Below are 24,079 nucleotides of genomic sequence, written 5' to 3'. Positions count from 1 at the left end.
GCATGTTGAAACAAATGTAAATGCAAAAGCACACACTTGGTTCAATTTCTAACAAAGTGCTTAATGATGCAGTTCCAGGAATGCCTTGTGTCCTAAGAGCCGAAGCACCTGTAACAAGGGAAGGATTAATAAGGGATTACCTGCTCCAGGGAAAAGACAAAGGACTGCCATTTCCCAGGTTGTCAGCCCTGCCTTTCATCATTAACTTCGTGAAAACAAGGATGGAGGTTCACTGTTGCAAGTCATCCACTCAAAGAGTTTAGCACATCATAAGACTGAAGGGGAAAAGAGGATTTTGATGCTAATAGAGAATAAAACAAATAAAAGAGCCAGAGACACTCAGAGGAGTGGCATGGAGCTTTTTAATTTGGAAAGCAAAAGGTTACACTTAATGGAAGGCAGAGGTCATAATTAATAACTGTTCATTACAAAGCTGTTTAGACAGAGTGAGTGAACTTCTCTGGGCTCTCCATCTGCACACCAAATCACAGGCGCAAGTAAACACTAATCTTCAGACAATCCACGTGTCCAACAGGCTGCCTTCTCAATAACTTATCCAGGTGAAGTCAAAAAGAACCTAAAAGAAAGAAGCAGAAAGGTAAAATGTCTAGTGGGCCAAATCCTCAACTCTTAAACCCACAAAACAGTTTTGGCGTTCCTAAGCTCAGGAAAGCATTCAAATCAAGCAAGAACACCCAAACAGAAACAAGTACAATGGTCAAACCTCAATCCCCAGTACACCACAGCCTAAGGACAGGAAACGGCTCCATCACCAATCACTGCTGACTTCACCTAAGTCACTCTGACCTCCTGGTCCACAAATCATTTGAGGTAAGGGATTTGCTAGAAGCTTTTCTGGATTTAGTACTGAAATCCAATATTAAGGGGATTCAGGGAAGAAAAGAATCAAGAAAAAAAGGTAAAGAAAAATCCCCAAGCCCAGGTCTAACGAAGGGCCAAACAGAGGAGGTCAGTTTTTTTTTTAGGTTCACGTATTTATTTATTTATTTAATCATTCATTCATTTATTTAAAAGGCAAAGAGACAAAAAGAGAGAAAGAGTGGGAGAGAGACATCTTCCATCTGCTGGTTCAGTCCCCAAACTATAATACCAAATCTAGGCCGGATTGAATCCAGAACTCCATCCTTATCTCCCACATGGGTGGCAGGAAGCCAAGAATTTGGGCCACCTTCCACTGCCTTCCTAATAAGCACATCAGCAGGAAGGTGGATTGGAAGTGGAGAAACCAGGACTTAAACTAGTACTCCAACATGAAACCCCAGCATCACAAGCAGTAACTTTACTGAGCCACAAAACCGATCCCTAATTGAATTTTCATTTAAAGGCAAAATTGAGAATTAACTCCAAGAGAAATTAGTTGGCTACACTGCTGCTAAAACTAGATGGCACTGGGGCATATAAAATGTGAGGTGAAGACCCTCATCCCAAAAATACAGGCTCCCTTTCTAAGTCCCTCAGAGTAATCTTCTCACCTAGTGGACTCCAAGATACAGGGAACCAGAAATTGGCCTCTTGGCCTTGAGCCCCAAGATATCTAAGCAACAGACATTCCTGCAGTGTGCCTGAAGATGTTACAGCCATCTATTCACCGCAGGACTCAAAAACCACTGGGAAACATGCCTTCCAGAAGAACTAAAATCCTGACTAGGTAAACGAGCACACACCACCTTACTTTGTTCAAATGACCCAGAGATTGCTGTCTATTCAGTATGATTTAATCCACTAACAATCCCTAAGAGAAATGCCTCATACACTTTTTATCAGTAATACTGTAAGAAATGTGTGAAAAGAACGCACAAAAGGAGGAAGCAAAAATGTATTCCTAGTGCCAAAAAAGTACAAGGCCTGTGAAGACTCATCTATTCGCACTTAATTTCCTAAGCAAGTTCTCCGGCAGGAGACTCTAGGCCCATGTGGCATCAGCTCCAATGGTGACAAAGACCTGGAGTTACAAGGCCAGAGCAGGAAACAAAGCCTTGGCATGCTGAAGATTCCAGAAGAAATATGGTTTGGCATGTAAATCAAGTAATAAGAGTCTATATTAAATGAAACATTTTCATCTTGGCCATGAAGACCATTCATGTAGAAGGCAAAATAACAGTAGATCTTTGGTAGGGGTTTTCAGAAAACTATTTACAACCATCTTTTCCCCTTCTTCTAAGGCAAAGGTATATGTACCAGACACTAGGCTAAGATAAGAGGGGCTTGGATGCTTTGCATTGAGAGTTCAGCACAATCAGACTAGTCAACAGCTCAGAAGAATGGCTGCCACTGTTAACTGAGGCATAAGGCTTTGAGGAATGACTAACAAAACGTCCCTCCCCTGATATTAAGATACGCAAAATGGAAGATACCTACTGAGGAGTCAGTGTGACTTCTGCAGCTGTTCCCCCTATGCAGAAAAGACAGTGCCATTGGAACAATCTGCTCTACTCATGTTTTTTAAAAAACAGGGGGGAGGAAGGCAAGACACAGCACAATTCCCACTCTGTATACACTGGAAAAAGAATGCCAGACACGGGCACCTCTATTTGGAATTTGTATTCTTCTGTAACACCAAGTCTACTCACAAACTAACACCAGGCAGATTCCATCAAATACTGATTTTTTTTCCTTCCAATCCACCTCATCCCTGAACCTGCTCATCCAGTTAAAACAGAAATCACAGATAATATGACTTGAAGACCAGACTACAAGAATTCTGGTTTCTCAGCTCAATCTGAATCACTCAGGTTTTGGAAGGTATAGATCATGTATTTCTGAATCTGAAAGGAGCTTTAGAGCTCAGATGGCTTAACCCTCTCAGAGATGTAATCTGATAGCAGACACAGGCCACAGGTGACCATTTAAACTCGATTAAAATAAAAGAAAATTAAAGATTTGGTTTCTCAACCACTTAGTCCATTTTAATAACGCAGACATTTGGCTCAGCAGTTAAGAGGCTCTTACGATACTCCCACCCTACATCAGAGCCTGGGTTCAAGTCCCAGCTCTGCTCCCTACGACCAGCCTCACAGGCTCCCACTGGGAGGCAGCAGCGAAGGCTCAAAGCAGCAGGATCCCTGCCACCCAACTAAGCGACCCTGAGTTCAAGGCTGCTGGCTTTGGCCTGGCTCAGCCCCACCGCTGCAGGGATCTGGGGAGTGAACTAGTGGACAGAAAGTATCTCTGTGTCTCTGCCGCCTAAAAAAAAAAAAAAAGAAAAGAAAGAAAAATTTGAAGGTATTTTATATTTTTAAAAATTACATATGGCTGATGGTTTCAGTTCTGGGCAGAGCAGAATACACTCACACTACAGAAAGTTCTATTGGACAGCACAGGTGCAAGTCCTGTACCTGCGTGGCCACAGTACAGATGACCAACTTGGCAGAGGCATCTGAGACAGTCTGTCATCACCCTTTCTTATCTGCCTCACATCATTTTTATTTTTGTTTTGTTTCTGTATTTTTTTAGTTATTATTTTCCATGATACAGGTGTTGTATATAGGGTTCCCCCTCTCCACCTAATAATAATAATCACTCCCTAATCTCAGCTGTCTTAGCACTCTCCAGCTGACTTCCACAGCAGCTGCGCTGGCCTGCACTCCCACTGACAGTGGAGGTGGGGTACCTTTTCCCCTACATCCACAGCAGCAGGTACTGTTAATAGATTTCCAAGTGTCTCCCCTCATTTCTAATGCAAAATTTCTAACAGGAAAACACACATATTCACTACCCAAAGTCCCTGAACACAACAGAAAGAAAGGGTTATAAAAGTCTAGAGGCCAAACGTCAGGGCCAAGCTCCCACTTAGTCTCTTTGTGGTTCCAGGGCTGGAGTAAGTCAAGTTCAACGTCACCAAAGTTTAATCACCTTGGGTGTGTAAAATCAATGCACCTCCATCACAGAGTGATTGGCAAAAATCACACAAGTAAAAGCATGTGTGGAATGTGCATGAGTCCTACACGCCTGAGAAGATGATTTTGTTCTAATCACTCTTGTCCCTCCCGTGAATGGACAGGGGATTCCGGAAACATTGATAAAAAGCAACAACTGCGGGAAATAAATTGTATTGATGAAGGCTCTAATACCACAGAAGCTTGGATGAAAACCCAGGCCAACCTCCACTATGCAGACAAGGAAAATTACAGCTCGGAGATGGCTTGTCTGTGCATTCAACTGGTCAACAGAGCAAAACTCACAAAGCAGGTCTTCCAATGTCTTCTCCCATCTTCTCCCCACCACATAGCCCGACACAGGAGCTGATCCTCCACAGCACTTGTTCCATGCAGTAATCGATCACAGAGTCATTACCCTAATGCTGAAAGTGATTTCTTCATTCAGTAAGCATGCATTACCCTTGTCAGTCCTGTGCTAAGCCCTGACGCGGCCAGTCTTAGGGAACTTGATATAGAGTCTAGGATAGACTTAAGGAACTTGATATAGAGTCCTGGGAGAGACGGGAAAGTAAATGAACAATTGCATAACAACATGATTTTAGAAACACGCACAGTGGGCCCTGAGAGCCCAGGGAAGAAGGCCCCAAGTAACCTGGGGAGAAGACGCCACACAGGGCTCATCTGAGCTGGAAGGATGGCAAAGATAAGGCAGAGAATTAGAGCAGCAATGAAATTCAGAAACACAAATCCACTTAATGTTCTCTTTCTCTCCATTTTTTAAAGTAGCTTTAATGAACCAAATGCAAATTAAAGTTCAGTCACAAATTAGAGTCATCAATTACTGATTTTTTTTAGTACATAAAATAATCAGATTCAAGGTTTTAAGAATAATTAATATTAATAATTATTAATTTCCAAGAGGAAATGAGTTAAAACAGGGAGAAAAACTTTTTTACTGTGCCTAACTGAGCAGATTTTCTACAAATTTAGGATAATTTCCTTTTGGAGAAACTATTTGGTAGCTGGACCTAATCCAACATAAGATAGAAATGCTAAAGAGAAAATGGAAATAAAAACTAAATAGGACTCTCACCAACAAAAAATTAGATTATTGCCAGTGAAAGGTCATTGCTGAGAGCAACAGAAATTCCAGAAAAAAAAGGCAAAAAAAAAAAAAAATCAAGAGACATTTGAGCATCCTCCCTGTACAATCAAATCCTTGGGCCACCTTAGGTTTCACAGCCTTTTGTTCCTAACTCCACACTGCCCACTTCTGGCCAGAACATAAAGGACCCCTCCTCCCGCCATCTGAACCCACGTGGCCCTCTGCTGCCCTCCAATGACTGGAAAGAAACTCAGTGCTATCACAAAGGTCAGGTCGGTGACTTCCTCCCCCGAGGTAGCTCCCCAGGCTTAGCAACACACTCTCCCAACACAGGAAATGTACGAGCCACTAGGTGGCAGTAAAGCCTTAAAAATAACATTTGGAGTCCCTGCCAAAGGTAATTCTCCAGATCACTATATTTTCAACTCAAGAATTCAAAAAGCCAATACAATTGCATGTTTGTAAACAGTACCTCCTCTCAGGGTTAAAGTGTTCTGTCCTGTAGCCTCCTTGCTCCAGGAGGGATTAAACACGACCAACTTTAAGACCTATGGGAAGCCAGTCTCCATCATAACAAAGCCAACTAGCAGTGTTCTACCACAAGCTTTCAGCAAAAACTCTCCCGGTGTTGTCATGGTCAGGCGCTGTGCCCCCATGCCAACCCCTGGCCATCACTGCAGGCACTGCATCCCAATCCCAACCCCTGGCCATCACTGCAGGCACTGCGCCCCCATGCCAACCCCTGGTCATCACTGCAGGCACTGCGCCCCCATGACGACCCCTGGTCATCACTGCAGGCACTGCGCCCCCATGCCAACCCCTGGCCATCACTGCAGGCACTGCGCCCCCATGACAACCCCTGGCCATCACTGCAGGCACTGCGCCCCCATGCCAACTCCTGGTCATCACTACAGGCACTGAGCCCCCATGCCAACCCCTGGCCATTACTGCAGGTGCTGCGCCCCCATGACAACCCCTGGCCATCACTGCAGGCACTGCGCCCCCATGCCAACCCCTGGCCATCACTGCACGGGCTGCGCCCCCATGCCGACCCCTGGCCATTACTGCAGGTGCTGCGCCCCCATGCCGACCCCTGGCCATCACTGCACAGGCTGCACTTCCATGCCGACCCCTGGTCATCACTACAGGCACTGCGCCCCCATGACAACCCCTGGCCATCACTGCAGGCACTGCGCCCCCATGCCGACCCCTGGTCATCACTACAGGGGCTGTGCCCCCATGACAACCCCTGGCCATCACTGCAGGTGCTGCACCCCCATGACAACCCCTGGCCATCACTGCAGGTGTGCCCCAGACTCTGCAACTCAGGAACCAATCAGGAGCATTTTTATTAAAAAACAAAAAAAGTAAATCTTTTGATTAAACTCAATCAAACATCACAGATAAGTAGACTGGATTAAAAAAACAAAACCCATCTATTTGTTGTCTAGAAGAGACACATTTCACCAACAAAATCAGCAGAAACTGTATCGAATGGGTTTTGATGTTTTCTGTTAGTTTCATCTCTTCAAAACACCTTCTTCTGATTAAATTCTTCAATGATTCATAGATCATATAGTAGCATCATTTTCTGCAAGATTTTGATTTTCATTTCTTCAGCTACATGTTAGTCATTTAGTAGCATGTTATTTAACTTCATGGTGTTAATTTCTTTTTTCTCCCTGATGCTGATTTTGTTTTGCGGCTTTTCATTTAAGGGGATGTATAGTAGTTGTGTAACGGAGACTGTCATATCTAGTAGCATGTCATTCAACTTGATAGCATTGTAAATTTCTATTGTTCTTTCCATTGTTGATTTTGTATTATGATTTTTCATTTGAGGGGATGAACAGTAGCTGTCAAATAGACTAACATATCCAGATGTGAAGATACAATGTAGTATGCATTTCTACTTCCAGACAAAGATAGACTTAGAATGAAATTGTTTACTCTATCTTGACAGTAGGATTCTGGACTCTCTGCCATTGTCCATGCCCGCAATGATGGACATATGACTGTGTATGAAGAACTATACTTTAGTAACGATATAGAGGAACTAGGTGGGGGGGGGGGGAGAATTGGGGCTGGGATAAGGGAAATACCAGGAGCCTATGGAACTGTATCATATAATGATAATGATGGGCCCGGTGGCATGGCCTAGCAGCTAAAGTCCTCACCTTGAACGCCTGGGATCCCAATATGGGCACCAGGTTCTAATCCCGGCGGCCCCACTTCCCATCCAGCTTCCTGCTTGTGGCCTAGGAAAGCAATCGAGGACGGCCCAAAGCTTTGGGACCCTGCACCCACGTGGGAGACCCGGAAGAGGTTCCTGGTTCCCGGCTTTGGATAGGCATAGCATCGGCCATTGCGCTCACTTTGGGAGTGAATCATCAGATGGAAGATCTTCCTCTCTGTCTCTCCTCCTCTCTGTATATCTGACTTTGTAATAAAAATGAATAAATCTTTTTTTAAAATGATAATGATAATGACAATAATAATAATAATAAATGTAAAATGTGGGGGAAAAAAGTGAATCTTTCTTAATACCCAGATCAACAGCCAGTACTGTCAAGCAACAGGGCAGCTAACTCTCCCCGTAAGATTTTTCAGACTGCCATCTGTAGGACATCACAAGGTCTCCACCTTGGAAATACTGTGATAACAGATCTAGATATCATCATGTTAGTCCTGGTTAAACATGAAGGGCCCCCAGTACGGTAGCCTATCAGCTAAAGTCTTTGCCTTGCATGCAAGAGGATCCCATATAGGCACCGGTGCTAAACCCAGCAGCCCCACTTCCAGCTCCCTGCTTGTGGCCTGGAAAAGCAATCGAGGATGGCCTTAAAGCTTGGGACCCTGCACCCACGTGGGAGACCCAGAAGAGATTCTGGGCTCCTGGCTTCAGACTGGTGCAGCTCCAGCCATTGTGGTCACTTAGGGAGTGAACCATTGGATGGAAGTTCTTCCTCTCTGTCTCTCCTCCTCTCTGTATATATGACTTTGCAATAAAAATAAAATAAACCTTAAAAAAAAATGCCACAAAGTCTTCTCACAGGACTGAAAAGGAACTGGAACTAGACAGGGAATCCAAAGGGAACTTAGCTGAATCAATAATATTTGTTCAAAATAGCTCTTCAAAATCTGCTAATTCCAGGTGGCGAATACAAGAGTGTTTGCTACATTATCATGCTATTTTTTCTCCCCATTTAAAATTGTCATAAGAAAGGTTAAGGAAGTAATAAGGTGAGAATGGTGATAACATACCTCTTGTGTCATTTAACTCCACACTTAACACTACATGGAAAACAAACTTGAATCAAAGTGAGGTTCGAAAACAGTCGTGGGGCTGGCATTTACAGTTGTTACAACTCCGGCCTGCCACACCAAAGCAACTGGATTCAATTTAAGCTTTGGGGACTGATAACGCCAGCCCGGGGAGGCCGCAGGTGATGGCTCATTTGACTGGGTTCCTATCCCCCACACTGGTGACCAGTTCCTGGCTCTAGTCCCACCAGTCCCAGCTTTTGCAGGCATTTGGGGGAGGGAACAGTGGATGGGAGTTCTGTCTCACATACATATTTTCTACGCAATTATTCATTGAAATAAAGACTGAATTATGAGACTTCTTAGTTGTCAGCTTTCTAGCAAGGCTCTTGGAACTCAGGTCCTCACCTGTCATGGGAACATTAACCTGTCCCCGTGACGCTACTTTGAGAGCTGGGGCTGGAACAAACAGCACTGAAAGCAGGGATACAGAGTGGGTGCTCAGTATTTGCTAACTTCCTCACTTTTGAGAAATTACATCTCTTTACTCGATTTTCACCCATTTTCTGTTGATCTGCCTTTTTCAGGGTGGTTGCCTGTTTCAAATGTCATCCTCAAATCCAGGCAAGATCAGTTAGTCACACTATAGAGGTTTATTTTTTTGATACCCACCTCTCAGTTGGAAAACAGGAAGACTGTTCAATCTGTTTGATTCTACTTTCTAAGCTGGTATAAATATTGAGAACTCACTGGGAAAGTATTTGGGAAGCGCTTTGGCACACTACACAGAGTTGAGTTAGAAGCACATAAAAAGGAGCCAATAAATGTATATTTTAAAAGTATACATTTTAAAAATTTGAGTGTAGAGTTAAACTTTTATATTTAAAAGGGGGGCAGTGTAGTGTATGTTAAGTGAAGAATTTCTATGGAAAATAGTCTGAGAGTCCCCAAGAGAGGATGACTTTTGTATGTACAAACTCTTTCTAGCATGATTTAACATCCCAATCTGAGAGTGGGAAATTTGGCTGTGCCTGGGCCCATAATTCCCAGCTGAACAGGTGGCCCCAGGTTGTTAATATGGTCTACAGTACACAGTTTCCGCTGAGCCTGCTTTTTTGTCTCTTTTCTTGTCATAATTTTGAAATAGTAAGCTCTCTGCAGCAACCCTCCTCCAATCACGACAGCTCTGGGACATAATTTCCCATGATTTGGTATCTCCCTGAGCCGAGAGAACATCCACGAAACGATTGCTCTGTCCTCTTCCTAAATCTACATCATGGCTCCCTTAGTCAAAGAGAACTTCAGGAACCTGAGGTCAGGTGAACAGACTGCACCCTGTGCAGCAGGGCTAATCAGAGGGCCCCAGTGTCACCCGGGATATTCACAAGAACAGGAAAGTCAATGCTGGTGGGTCAGCTCCCAGCTGCCCAAGCTTACCCTCTGGTAACAATTACCTAGCACCTAACAGCTATTAATTACCATCCACATGACTTGCTTGCTGTCCCTGCTATCAGCTGGCATGGTCAGTGTCTTCACAGACCAGCTGTCAGTGAGGCTCTAACTACCTTATGTCTTAACTATTGGTCTCCAAGGCTTCTCCTCTATTAGACTGTTCTCTCCTTGAAGGCCAAGAGCCCCATTCCACTCTTCTGTGGTTCTGAAAACAAGGCACTAACTGGGGATTGAAGAGGGAGGGTGGCAGGTGGGCAGGGCTGGGGAAACACTCATCTTCATCAGGTCTCCAAGGAGCTAAGTTGTAACCAAACAGAATAAAATGGTTCCTGAGTGTTTTCACTGAAATACACCATCTGTCAACTTACCATTACCAAAAATGAAACTACACCCACAGAAGCATTTTTGAGGCAATACAAAAGCAAGGATTTATGTAGCTTTATAAGTAACTGATTATGCATGCCAGAAAGTGAAGTCAGTGACATTACCACATGTACTCTGCACATGGCTACTGCGGATTAACACAAAACTGATACCTGACCAGGCTGGGATGGGAAGAGCCTGGTCCTGGAATATTCGCTTTGAAAGTACAAAGACACTTCCCAGGACAGTCCTTTCTCTACCACTCAGGCAGAGCAACATAATCGTTTTAGTGCAGAGGAAAAGAAAACAGTATTGCATTTATCCCTAAGCTCCCTGGGGACTGGAATGAGCACTGAGCCAGGAGCCCCACTGGACCCAGACACTAGTCGGCAACCACTTAACCATGAGGTCAGACAAGGTCACCAGGGTGCTCAGGGCCCAAGTCTCCCTTATACTAAGAAAATCCCAGGTCCTTATTGGGTTTAGGATTCCGCTTAGGGAGATGGAGAATGTCACACACGTAGGAGAGGTCAAGCAGAGAGGGTTTTCCACTTCTGTCAATCAAAACTCCACTCTTACTTTTGCATTTTACACCAGAATTCCACATAAGAGTTTGGGAAAGAAGAGTACTATTACTTAACTTAAAATAAGGGGGAGGAGGGATGAATGAAAGAAGTACCCAATCTCACATTTTTCAATATGCTCCCAAATTAACCCAATTTCCCAAAATAATTCTACTTCAGGACACATAGCAAATGGCCAGTCTTTCATTCAGTGTACACCAGATGGCCAGGTATGAGATACCAGGTGAAGCATGTCAAGGAGTTCAAAGCAGGGACAAGCAGTTAAAACCACAGAAGATCAAAATCAAAAAGGAAAAAAAAAAAAAAAGAAAAAGAAAAAGAAAAAGGAACAGCAAATTTAAAGGCAAACAAAACCTATAATTTATATCTCGTCCAAAATCTGAGTTATGTTCACGAAGTTATTGGTGTAGGAATTAATGTATCTGCTATAGGCATTCATTTTCTGTTACCTTAATGATCTGCTAAATAGTGAGAAGGCAATGACCGAGAGAGGCAGTATTAATAACTCATAATGATATTAATACACACTTTACGTCTACAGACGTCTGCATCAGCAATATGGGAGCACTGCCAACCAAGATCAAAACCAGCCCCATTTAGTTCCTCTTCCTAAAACCAACACTATAGGACAAAGGTTAGTATTAACTTACGTTCTTCCAGTCTCCTCTCCTAGGCTGCACCTACGGGAACGCTTCAGCCAACAAAGTTCATGACCACAAGGTGCAGGATGGTGCTGGCAAAGAGGAAGTCAGCAAAGGCTCGCTCAGGGGAGATGCCTTGAAAATCCGCTTTGTTCTGTGGGTTGATCTGTATTCTCAGGCACACTACAAGAAGAAAAACGCAAGCATGATTATCTAGAGGTATAAACAATTATGATCCTGTGACACAATGATTCTAACGAACCGAAATGGCTGACATGTGCATACAGACAGGCGTTCTGTGCAATGGGTGAAGCCACTACTGGTGATACTCGAATCCCGTATCAGAGTTGCTGGTTCAAGTCCTGGCTACTTCACACCCAATCCAGCTGTGCAGCTGGAAGAGCAGTGAATGATGGCCCCCATGGGGACCTGGATGAAATTCTAGGCTCCTTGCCTCATCCCAGCCCAAGTGACTGCTGCAGGCATTTGGAAAGAGAACAAGGAGATGAAAGACCAACTGATCACTTTCCCTCCCCTCTCTTTCCTGTCTTGCCTTTCAAATAAATCTATCTTCTGAACATGAATATATAGAAAAGATACCCATAATAATTCAAAATTGAAAAAAATCTGTGTCTACAAAAGGTAAAATGGATAAAGTACAGCATATGAAAACATATTACACAGCAATGAAAAAAGAACTTCCACTATACACAACAGTGATAAATTTCAAATATGCTGGGAAACACAATCCAAATATAAAGAGTACATACAAGGGGCCAGCACAGCGGCACGCAAGCTGATCCTCCGGCTGTGGGGCTGGCCTCCCACATGGGTGCCGGTTCATGTCCTTGCTGCAGCACTGCGGATCTAGTTCCCTGCTAGTGCCCTGAGAAGGCAGCAGAGGATGGCCCAGGTCCTCTCGCCACAGCACCAAAGTGGGAGACCTGGAGGAAGCTCCTGGCTGCCAGCTCCAGGCTAACCCAACTATGGCTATAGAAGTCATTTGGGGAGTGAACCAGTGAATTCAAGATTTCTCTGCCTCGGACCCAGCGCATTGGCCTAGCAGCTAAAGACCTCACCCTGAATGTGCAAGGATCCCATATGGGTGTTGGTCTAATCCCGGTGGCCCCGCTTTCCATCCAGCTCCCTGCTTATGGCCTGGGAAAGCAGTCAAGGATGACCCAAAGGCTTGGGACCCTGCACCCACATGGGAGACCCAGAAGAAGTTCCTGGCTCCTGGAATCGGTGCAGCTCTAGCCACTGCGTCTGTTTAGGGAGTGAATCATTGGACAGAAGATCTTTCTCTCTGTATATCTGATTTTATAATAAAAATAAATCAATCTTTCAAGAAAGATTTCTCTGCCTCACAGTCTGTGATTGTGGCTTTCAAGCAAAATTTTTTTTTAACATACCGTATGTGTTAAACTTAAAACTAGGCAAAACAAGTCTATGGTAATTCAAGTCAAGACAGTGGTCCTCTCATGAACAAGGGGTGATGAGGAAGACACGAGCATCCTTTCCAGGCAACATAACACTTTATATCTTCATTTAGGCAGTGGTTGGATGGTGAATATAAAAAACCATCAAAGTTGTACACTTAACTTTTGCTTTAGCTGCTTGTTACAGTAAATAAGACTCCTCGGAGTCACACTAAAAGCCACAGTCACTCAAATTAAAACATATATAACCCAAACTCCTCATATTCTCTTAGCTCACAAATCAAAGGTGTTTTGATTATACCTAAACGGAAATGTGCTTGCAGCAGCAACAAAAGGACTGAACTGAAAATACAAAAAGTCATTAATACTTGAATTTCAGGACAGGTGTGTGGCTCAGTGGCCTAAGTAACCAGCTGAAAGACTTGTGTCCTACATCAGAGTGCCTGACTCAAGTGCTGTGGCTCTGCTTCCGATTCAGCTCCCTGCTAATGTGCCCCGAGGAGACAATAAATGACGCTTCAAGCACTTGCTTCCTGGTCACCCATGTGGGAGACCCAGATGAAGCTGCAGCCTTCTGGCTTCAGCCTGGGACACCCCTGGCCTTTCAGGCATTTGGGAAGTGCACAGAGCAGATCTGTCCCTCCCTGTATCCCCATGTGTCTCTCTACCCACCAAATAAAATCAAAATAAATTTTAAAAACTTTGAAAAGTGAGGCCAGGGCCCAGCACGGTAGTCTAGCGGCTAAAGTCCTCGCCTTGCATGCACAGAGAACCCATATGAGCGCTGGTTCTAATCCTGGCAGCCCTGCTTCCCATCCAATTCCCTGCTTGTGGCCTGGGAAAGCAGTCAAGGATGGCCCAAAGCCTTGGGAATCTGCACCTGCGTGGGAGGCCCACACGAGGCTCCTGGCTTCGGACTGGCTCAGCTCTGTCCATTGCAGCCATTTGGGGAGTGAATCATCACATGGAAGATCTCTCTCTCTCCTCTCTAAAAATCTACCTTTCCGATCAAAATAAATAAATCTGGGCCCAGCGCCGTGGCCTAGCAGCTAAAGTCCTCGCCTTGAACGCCGGGATGCCATATGGGTGCCGGTTCTAATCCCAGCAGCTCCACTTCCCATCCAGCTCCCTGCTTATGGCCTGGGAAGGCAGTCGAAGATAGCCCAAAGCCTTGGGACTCTGCACCTGTGTGGGAGACCTCGAAGAAGTTCCTGGCTCCTAGCTTCAGAATGGCACAGCACTGGCCATTGCGGTCACTTGGGGAGTGAATCATCGGACAGAAGATCTTCCTCTCTGTCTCTCCTCCTCTCTGTATATCTGACTTTGTAATGAAAATAAATCTTTAAAAATAAATAAATAAATAAGGAAAATAATTTAAAGGCGAATTTCTGCTTTCTAACAGAACTGCATGAAATAACAGCAGGGATTTAGACAGGTTCATGTGCGACCCCCTCAGAGCTTAAATCTTTGTGAGCCCAAACTTCTACCAGCTGCTTGTATGACTCAAGAAAGGCACGAGACCTGTGCTACTTAACTCTTCAGAGAACTCACACTGCCCAGCTCCACACCCTTGAAGAGTCAGGGCACATTAGCCACAGTCACCAGTAACATGAAAAGGAAGTTCCAGGAGTATATACTCCCAAAACATCTTTCTGCCTGTGATAAATTATTACACTACTTTTAAAAAAATGAATTTGCTTCAGGCGAGTATTCATCCCATCACTGACAAAGCAAAGACAACGAACTGAAATGTAATCCAAAGGTCAGAAAACGATCATACTACATCGCCAGAGCCCATCGCCATGGCAACAGCTCTCATTCACTTAAATATGTAAACACCGTGGAAGCACCACTGATCTTTGCAGGCCCTCGGACACTTCAAAACAGGAAGGACACTGACTGAAGCAAGGGCAACCAATTAAAATCCCGCTGTGGGAAGCACACAGCAGCTGCTCCATGGGGAGAGCAACCGGCACTGCCCATTAATATTTCAAATGTTTTTCGCCTTTCTACAAAGGATTGCTTCATACAGAACAAAGACAGTCCAACAGCTTGCTTGTAAAGTTAAAAAGATGAAAGCAACCCAGATGTCATCCAGGGGATTAACTACATTATACTCCAGACAGCAGTGAAAGCCCACCTGAGCGTCCAAAATAAGGTGAATTCTCTATTCATCAGCAGCAAAGCTATCAAGCTATGAAGCAGAAAAAAATCAAAACATTTATTCCATTCAATATGAGGGCACTTAAAAAATAAGTCATGGGAAATGTGTGTTATCTTCCTTTTCCATGAACTATTACAAAAGCTTAATTACAGGTAAATTATATATAAAAATCTGCAATTATTTTGTCGTTTTTTTAAGTTGAAGCCTAGAAAAAAATCTGAAGGATATCAAATCATTAGCAGTGGTTACAGGGTAGAACACACAGCAGACCCCAAGGGCGAACATGAGGAATCAAAAAAAAACTCTGCAGAAGTGAACACGGTAATAAATTGACATCATCATGACAACGATCATAGTAAGCCAAGTTATTTGTATCACAATATTAAGAAACAGACGCCTTGAGGCCAGCGTTGAGGTACAGTGCACTAAGCTGCCACCTGCAATGCCAGCATCCCACACAGGAGTAGGTTCAAGTCTTGGCTGCTCTGTTTCCCATCCAGCTCACTGCCAAGGTGTGGAGGAAGGCAGCAGAGGACAGCTCAAGCACTTGGGTCCCCACCACTCACATGAGTCACCAGGAAGAACCTCCTGGCTCCGGGTTTCAGACTGGCCCAGCCCTGGATAACTCACAGATAGAAGTTCACTCATTAGCTTGCTCTTTCAAATAAACAAATATTTTTTAAAAAGAAACACTAAGGCCTAGAAGGGAAATAGTGGGCTCCTCCCTCTTGGGTTACCACTCCCACTGGAAGGCACGAAAACCAGGATAGGGGCAGGGGTGGCTAGACAGAACGTCACCCAACAGCATGTGTGTGGGCTGGATAGTTGAGCTGGTTAGATGGAACTAAGCTTTAATACCCATCAACATGTATGAGAGCCAAATGGGATGTGGGACAAATTGGACTAGTCTGCTACACATACTGGCAAACCAGGGTAGGGGGCAGGCCTGGTGGGTGTTACTGTGGGTTGCTCCGACTAGGCTGCAGCTCCCACTGGTTTATGTGAGGGCAGAGTATGTGCTGGGCAGAACCAGCCTGGACTACAACACCCATCGGTTCCAGCGGAAGACAGGGCTGGAAAGAGAACGGACCCAGCAATTGCAACCACCAGCTAATTGGAGCCCTGTACTTGCAAGTACATACAAGAATCTGATCTAAGAACACCTCAGACAAAGTTTCTCCCCAATATTGAACTGCCAGATTCATAACCCTAACCATGAAAAGACAGTGGATAGAATAAGTCAGTCAACTACCTCAGCCATATGTTGGCAGTGAAAAACTGGGCAAATGGAGACTCTAGGGTGGACTGTGTCAATCAGTGGATTCTTCAATGACCTCATCGTGCTTGGAATGGCAAGACTGGCAGCAATTCAGAACTGTTGACCTGTCAAAACCACTTGAGCAGGACCCTCAGAGCACGCCCCACATCAGGGACCTGGGATGGGTGGGAGACTGAGTGGGGCTTCTCCCTTTATCTCCCCCTTTAACTCCAGATACAGGAAAAAAACAATGTGGAAATAATCTTACCTACTTTCCTGTAGCCCTTGAACCTTTTTGCCCTAATTAACTATGTAAAGAATGTCAAAAATAAAGAAAAAAAAAAAAACAAAGAAACACAAAGTCTAAGGTCACACCTCAGACTTCTGCATCAAAACCTTTATTTAAAAAAATAATAATAATCAGGCCCACTGCGGTGACCTAGCAGCTAAAGTCCTCGCCTTGAACGCGCTGGGAACCAATATGGGCGCTTTCATGTCCCAGCAGCTCCACTTCCATCCAGCTCCCTGGGAAATCAATTGAGGACAGCCCAACGCCTTGGGACCCTGAACCCGCATGGAAGACCCGGAAGAGGCTCCTGGCTTCGGATTGGCTCAGCACCAACCGTTTCGGCTGCCTGGAGAGTGAATCATTGGACAGAAGATACTCCTCTCTGTCTCTCCTCCTCTCTGTACATGTGCCTTTCCAATAAAAATAAATCTTTTAAAAATAGTAATAATAACCAGGACCTGGCGTGGTCGCCTAGTGGCTAAATCCTTACCTTGCACGTGCCTGAATCCCCTATGGGCACCGATTCATGTTCCGGCAGCCCCGTTTCCCATCCAGTTCCCTGCTTGTGGCCTGAGAAAGCAGGACAGCCCAAAGCCTTGGGATCCTGTACCCCCATGGGAGATCTGGAAGAAGTTCCTGGATCCTGGCTTCAGATCAGCTCAGCTCCAGCCACTGCAGCCACTTGGGGAGTGAACCAGTGGACAGAAGATCTTTCTGTCTCCCCTCTCTGTAAATCTGACATCCCAATAAAAAACAAATCTTTAAAAAAAAAAATCATTGAACACGATGGCTCAACGGTCAAATTCTCACTTTACAAGCACTGGGATCCCATACAGGCACTTTAAAAGCTATGCTATCGCACTGGGCCCATCTGAGTTTTTTAAAGCCTACTATACAACACTTGACTAATACAAAACAAAGGCCTCTCAATGGCAATTTTATGTGTTTAGTTCCTTTTAGAAATCACAGTGCTATGGTTTGGATACAGTTTATCCCCAAGAGTTCATGTGTTGGAAGGCTGGTGCCTAGGGTGAAGGTCTGGGAGATGACAAACGTTGAGAAGTCAGCCTGCACACAGTTGGCAGGTACCATTACTGAATCTGAGTCATGTCAGGCTGGATGCATGCCTGGCAGCAAAACTGTGGGCACACCCTGCCATGCTGTACTGATCACTGGTAAGCACAAGAGCTGGACCTGGGTGCGGACCAGCCTAGACAGGGTAGTAGCACCTGTCAGCATACATGTGGGCCAGATCTGGGAACTGGTCAGAGAGAGCTAAGCTGCAGCACCCATCGGTGTGCACAACAGCTGAATGGGATGCAGGCCGAGTCAGGCAAGGCCTCAGCACATGCCAACACACACAAAAACCAGGTCTGGGGGCAGACCAGGAGAGCCAGTTCATCTAGACCAATGCGGGATGCCAACTGCCTCGTCAGAGGATGGAAAGCAGGACAGTATGGGAAATTCTCCTGGCCAAGCTGTGCAGCATGCTCCCAGGTCTGTGGATGCACAAAGGTGAGCTTGGTAAGCCAAAGACCTTACAGAGATTGGAGCCATGAAGCTAACAATATGTCAAAACTACTGAGACCACCTGGGTAGCAAGCAGCCTCAGAACACTCTTCCCCACATTGGGGTCTCTAAGGCGTCATCAAATCACCGTCATTTATTAAAACAATTATAGGGGCCCAGCACGGTGGCGCAAGTGGTTAAGGTCCTCGCCTTGCACGCCCGGGATCCCATATGGGCGCCAGTTCTATCCCGGCAGCCTCGCTTCCCTTCCAGCTCCCTGCCTGTGGCCCAGGAAAGCAGTCAAGGACGGCCCAAAGCTTTGGGACCCTGCACCACGTGGGAAACCCGGAAGAGGCTCCTGGCTTCGGATTGGCATAGCATCGGCCATTGTGCTCACTTGGGGAGTGAATCATCGGACGAAAGATCTTCCTCTCTGTCTCTCCTCTCTGTATATTCACCTTTCCAATAAAAAATAATAAAAATAAATCTTTTTTAAAATTATATATTAATAACAATTTCTATTTAAAATAATTTAAAACAACTGTATATATACTTTTATTACATAAATTAAATTAATATTTTCATATATGAAATTTATATGTATATAATATATATTAAAGACAGTTTCTTTTAACGAGAAATAAAAAGGAGGTTAATGAGAACTCCTCAGGTATTGGGGGCCAACCCCCCAAAAGGATAAAGGAAATCCTGAGAGAGCCTGATAAGTTCTCACAGGGACTGACATGTTGTTTTCAGCCAATTCTGACCATTGCCCAGCCTCACTGGTCTCAGCTGGCACCAGCTCGCAGCACTGTGATGCCAAACAGATGCTGGTGCCATACCCTTAACTCTCCAGAACTATCAGCTGAATCAATCTCTTTTCTTTATACCCAGGCTCAGTAATTACACTATAGTAACATTATGACTGACAAACACAGGTAATTCTCCCATTTTCATACCACCAGGCCAAAAGCAAACATTTTTTAGAGTGGTAGCACTGGGCCCAGTGCAAAGGCTCAATTGGCTAATCCTCCTCCCCGCAAGTGCCAGTATCCCATGTGAGCAACAGTTTGTGCTTTGGCTGTTCCACTTCTTATACAGCTTCTTGTTTGCGGCCTGAGAAAGCAGTCGAGGACGGCCCAAAGCCTTGGGACCCTGTACCCATGTGGGAGACCCGGAAGAAGTTCCTGGCTTCAGATCAGCTCAGCTCCAGCTGTTGCAGTCACCTGGGGAGCAAATCAACAGACTAAAGATCTCCCTCTCTGTCTGACTTTCCAATAAAAATTAAATACAGTAAATCTTAAAAGATAGAAGAAAGAAAATTATACCCTTGAGCAACAACAATGAATTGTCATGAATTCTTTCTTTTCCAGAAGTCACTTTTGTTTCTCTTGCTATAGCCTGTTAAATCTAAGTAAAATTAGATAAACCAAACCCCCCAATCAAACCCACAACTAATACACCTTTCTACTAGGCATTCCCTCCAATAACAAGAGAACTAGTTCCCACTGCAGTGAAGGGAAGGAAGGCCACCAATTCTGTTTGACACAACATGCTAGAAACAGGTCGCAGTGTAAGCAAAAGTCATATATTCAAAAATCACTGGCTTTAAATGGGATGTGGGACAAACTGGACTAGTCTGCTACACATACTGGCAAACCAGGGTAGGGGGCAGGCCTGGTGGGTGTTACTGTGGGTCGCTCCGCCTAGGCTGCAGCTCCCACTGGTTTATGTGAGGGACGAATGTGTGCTGGGCAGAACCAGGCTGGACTACAACACCCATTGGTTCCAGCGGAAGACAGGGCTGGAAAGAGAACGGACCCAGCAATTGCAACCACCAGCTGATCGGTGCAATGGACTGTGCCGGGCCATGTGCTTGCTAGAACATACAAGAATCTGGTCTGAGAATACCTCAAAGTTTCTTTGGGGATCTCCCCAGTCGAAATGCCGGACTCAGAACCCTAACCATGAAAAGACAAAAGACAGAACAAGCCAATCAACCACCTCAGCTATTTGTTGGCAGCGGAATGCTGAGCAAATGGAGACTCTATGAGGGACTGTGTCAAGCAGTGGATTCTTCAATGACCTCATCGTGCTTGGAATGGCGAGATTGGCAGCGATTCATAAATGGTGAATTTTTAAAACCACTTGAGCAAGTATCTCAGCGCATTCCCCACATCCGGTACTTGGGGTGGGTGGGAAACTGAGTGGGGCTTCTCCCTTAATATCCCTTAATATCCCCCTTTACCTCAGATACATGAAATAATGTAGAAATAACAGTCTTACCCACTTTCCTGTAGCCCTTGAACCTTTTTACCCTAATTAACTATGTAAAGGCAATTCTTCATCCAAGGCTTTTATGAAGCCAAGGTGACAAGGGACTAGAGTACACATTTTTTAAAATCATTTCTCAGACCCCACATTCCTCTACTCTTCCAGACCTTGGGGCAAACACCAAACAAAACTAGTCAGAGGCTTTCATAAAGGGTTGGCTAATAAAACAGTGTGTCCTAGGGCTGGAGAAACAGCATGGCAAGTAAAGCTGCTGCCTGCGGCCCCAGCATCCTAAACAGATGCTGGGTCCAGCCCAGGCTGCTCCACTCCTGTTCCAGCTCCCTACTTACAACCTGGGAAGGCAGCAGAGAGTGGGCCAAGGCCTTGGGATCCTGCATCCACACATCCACAGCCTACAGGATGGGTGGTGGGAGACCCAAAAGAAAGCTCCCAGCTCCTGGCTTTGGGTTGGTTCAGCTCCAGCCACTGCAGCCACTTGGGAAGTGAACCAGCGGATGGAAGATCTTTCTCTGTCTCTCCCTCTCGCTATAACTCTGCATTTCAAATAAAATAAATCTTTTTTAAAAAGAGAGAGAACTGTTGGTCATGAATGCACCGGAACAAAATAGAGACAACTTGGTCTTGATCATTTTCGACAAAACTCAAGGGTGACGGTCCAGTATCCAATCAACAGGCTAATTCCACAACTCCAGACCATGCTACTGCACAAGTCAAGTCCTCAGACCTGTTTTAAGTTCAGAAAAACACATCTTCATGTACCTGAACTAGCTATGTGAATGACAGACGTGTAACTTTAAGCAGGGCCCAGCATGAAGGAAGTCTCCAGGCAACGCTAACACTTTGTTCCATAACTGGACTGTGAAGTCCTTGAGGACAAGAAACACTCACAGTGTTGTCTATAATGAGCAGGAGAAGCTGAAAGGCAAAAGTGAGTGAAGCGAGTGGATTTATATTCCACACACAATCGCTGAAATGTTCCACTAGAAGCTAACGGCGATGAGGCCCAGGCGACAGAGGATGCAGAGCCGGGCCGCGGGTTTTGCCAGTCGGCCGACTCTAAAGTTGAGTTAAAGCAAAGTTCCCTGAGCCCTGGGGAAGGGCAGCAGCTGCCGGGCAGCCTACTGACCACCTCCACCGCCACACTCACGGGCAGCGTTGGGGACCAAAGGTTACACGTTATCATCACAATTACAAACACAGTCATTCATTATTACCCGCCAGAATGAAGCTCCCCACACACGAGATGAAGCCCGAGAGGAAAGAGTTGAAGGGGAAGGTGCCCACGAGGAGACAATAACCGAACTGCAGCGCCCCGGTCAGAAGTATGTACAGGAGATACGCGTCCAGCAGCTTCAGACGCTGCGGCGTGGAGCTCAAGTACTCCTCCAGGAACCGGGAGACGACAGACACCACCGACGCCGACATGACTGCTCCACAGGTACCCGGCCCCGCGCGCCCCAAACCGCGAAGGAAATGACCACGGATGTCAGGTCTGCGCGTGCGCAACGTCGTAGCCCAGCACCGCCCCCTTCGGTGAATGGATGTGCGCAGGCGTGGAGGCAGGTGAAGGGGCGGGGCAACTACTGCGCAGACGCACACTGAGCCAACCGAGCGCGAACTACAGCCAGAAAACGTTACTGCGCGTGTGCCACGGATGTATCCGTGAGCTGGAAACGTGTACCTTTTCTTTCTTCCTATTTCCGCCGTGCGGTTGGTCACGCCCACAGTTGCTGTGGCAACAGGATTGCGTAGGCGGAAAAGAGGGAAAAGTTTTTACAGCAGACTGTGTAGCTCAGCAGAGAGTTCCGGCTCTCCTTGGCCATCCTGCAACCTTGAAGAGTAACTGGATCTACTGTGAGGCATTTGTGGAGCAGCTGCGGCTCGGTACCAGCCCTAGCTCTGTGAAGGGCGTCCTCTGCAGATGCCAGTCGTTAGAGTCAATCAGTGTCTCCACGGTGAGAGCCTCCGCAGCCAGCCAGGGCCGGAGGGTGGGAAGGGAATTTGACCTCTAGGAGGTTCTGAACTGGAACTCTGGGATCTGGCCCTGCGGTAGGAACCTGAGCTATCCACTCATTCAACAAACGTTTCTCGGCCACCTCCTTGGTGCCCAAAGTTGTGCTCAGTTGTAGAGACCCCTCGGGAGAATGGCAGTCACTAACGAGCTGGTGGTGGAAGGGAGACCATTGTAGCTCCCCTCCTGCAGCTGGCTCCGTGAACCTGGAAGGCCGCCACAGTGGGCCCGGTTCAAACCTACCCTACCCTGGTCTTTTGGCAGAGAATCTGAAATGAAGGTTGGAGATTCTGTATTTTAACAAGTGCCATTAACTATTTTAAACATTTTAGCTTAAAAAAAAAAAGTCTCTGCCTCCTGGCTTCCGCTGCCCTTTTAACTTCACATGATTGACATGAACCCGATTTTCTACACGTGGCAGCTATCCCCTTTTCATCAGTGTCTTCACACTCATCGCCACTTAATTTTCAGCTGAACTGTGTGTGCTAGGTACGCAAGCAAATGACTAAAACCAACGATGGCTCCTCAGTTTTCCCTTTTTATTTACGTTTAAACTGGAAAATATCAGCATAAGCCTTATGAGGGTGAGCAAGGTCCTGCTTCGGATCTAGAAAGAAGGGAAAGCGTGGCTGTCTGTTAAGATTGATGTGAAGAGCGAAAGCCATCTTCACACCTCTGAATATGTACACTGCCAAAAAAAAAAAAAGAAAGGCTTTAATTCGGGCTAAGTCCTCTTATGTTGCTAAGAAAGAGAGGAAAAGGCAGTGGAGAAGCCAGCTGGTTCCTGTTTCCATGTAATAGGGCAGGAAAGTGCAGGTGCCTCAGCCAAATTGAACCTTTCTCTCATCCTCATCAGCAGTTAGGGAAGCGCCTTGCTCCCCTGCCAGTATCCCACTTCAAACTGTACCACCATTGGGAGGATGCTTTTGAATCATTCCGGAGGAGATTCCCCAAGAGGTTTCTCTCCATCAGCCACTCTCCTTGCAGAAGATTCTCCCTTATGCTTTCTGTGCTTCGATCCTTGTCAGCTATCATCATTAACATCTCCACAGGAACTCCCACCAGAGCAAAGCAGGAGAGATGAAAAAACTTCACATTTACTTATTGAATGCATTGAGTTTCTGAGACCTGCCAAGTCACCAGCATAATGAGCTAAGGCTTTTCTGGACCACCTAGAACAGCCAAAGTCCTGTTCTGCATTCAGTTTATGACAATCTATCAACAGGAAATTGCTAATACTAATGTGTTGTTTTAGATTCGGTAGATCTGAATATTTTTCTGTTTTAAAACTTACAACCAAGGCCTGGAGCAGTAGCCTAGTAGCTAAATCCTCACCTTGTACCCACCGGATCCCAAATGGGTGCTGATCTGTGTCCCATCCAGTTCCCTGCTTGTGGCCTGGGAAAGCAGTGGAGAATGGCCCAAAGCCTTGGGACCCTGTACCTCATCGGAGACCTGGAAGAAACTCCTGACTCCTGGCTTCAGATCAGGTTAGCTCCAGCCATTGTGCCACTTGGGGAGTGAACCAGCTAATGGAAGATCTGTCTTTCCTTCTCTGTATATCTGACTTTGCAATAAAATAAGTAAATAAATAAATTGTAAAAAAAAAATTTATAGCCAGAGCAGTAGGTATGCAATATCTAGGATCAAACAAACATAGATTTGAACCATGATTCTACTGTTTTCTAGTTGACTAATCCAAGACCAGCTGCGTGGTGTGGCAGTCTCATTTTCCTTTTTCTATAAAATGGAAATGACAATACCTGGAATTACTGGGAGGATGAGAAGATTAGATGAGATAATATT

The 24,079-nt window shown here is 45.5% G+C and overlaps 1 protein-coding gene across 1 annotated transcript; it reads right to left on the bottom strand.

Moving 5' to 3' along the window:
• Positions 1-348: 348 nt before the first annotated feature.
• On the bottom strand, positions 349-21,773 carry DAD1 (defender against cell death 1). The gene is made up of 3 exons (XM_040968975.1): positions 21,477-21,773; positions 11,318-11,491; positions 349-577 (listed from the first exon to the last, which is right to left on the bottom strand). The coding sequence occupies exons 1-2, from the start codon at positions 21,685-21,687 to the stop codon at positions 11,361-11,363; spliced, it is 342 nt and encodes a 113-aa protein (XP_040824909.1). The 5' UTR covers positions 21,688-21,773; the 3' UTR covers positions 349-577; positions 11,318-11,360.
• Positions 21,774-24,079: the final 2,306 nt, after the last annotated feature.

Source organism: Ochotona curzoniae, unplaced genomic scaffold (genome assembly GCF_017591425.1).
Source record: "Ochotona curzoniae isolate NIBS_2020 unplaced genomic scaffold, NIBS_Ocur_1.0 scaffold_4701, whole genome shotgun sequence".
NCBI lineage: Eukaryota > Metazoa > Chordata > Mammalia > Lagomorpha > Ochotonidae > Ochotona > Ochotona curzoniae.
Note: the sequence above shows the minus strand (reverse complement) of the source record. Positions and strands in the feature narration are given on the sequence as shown.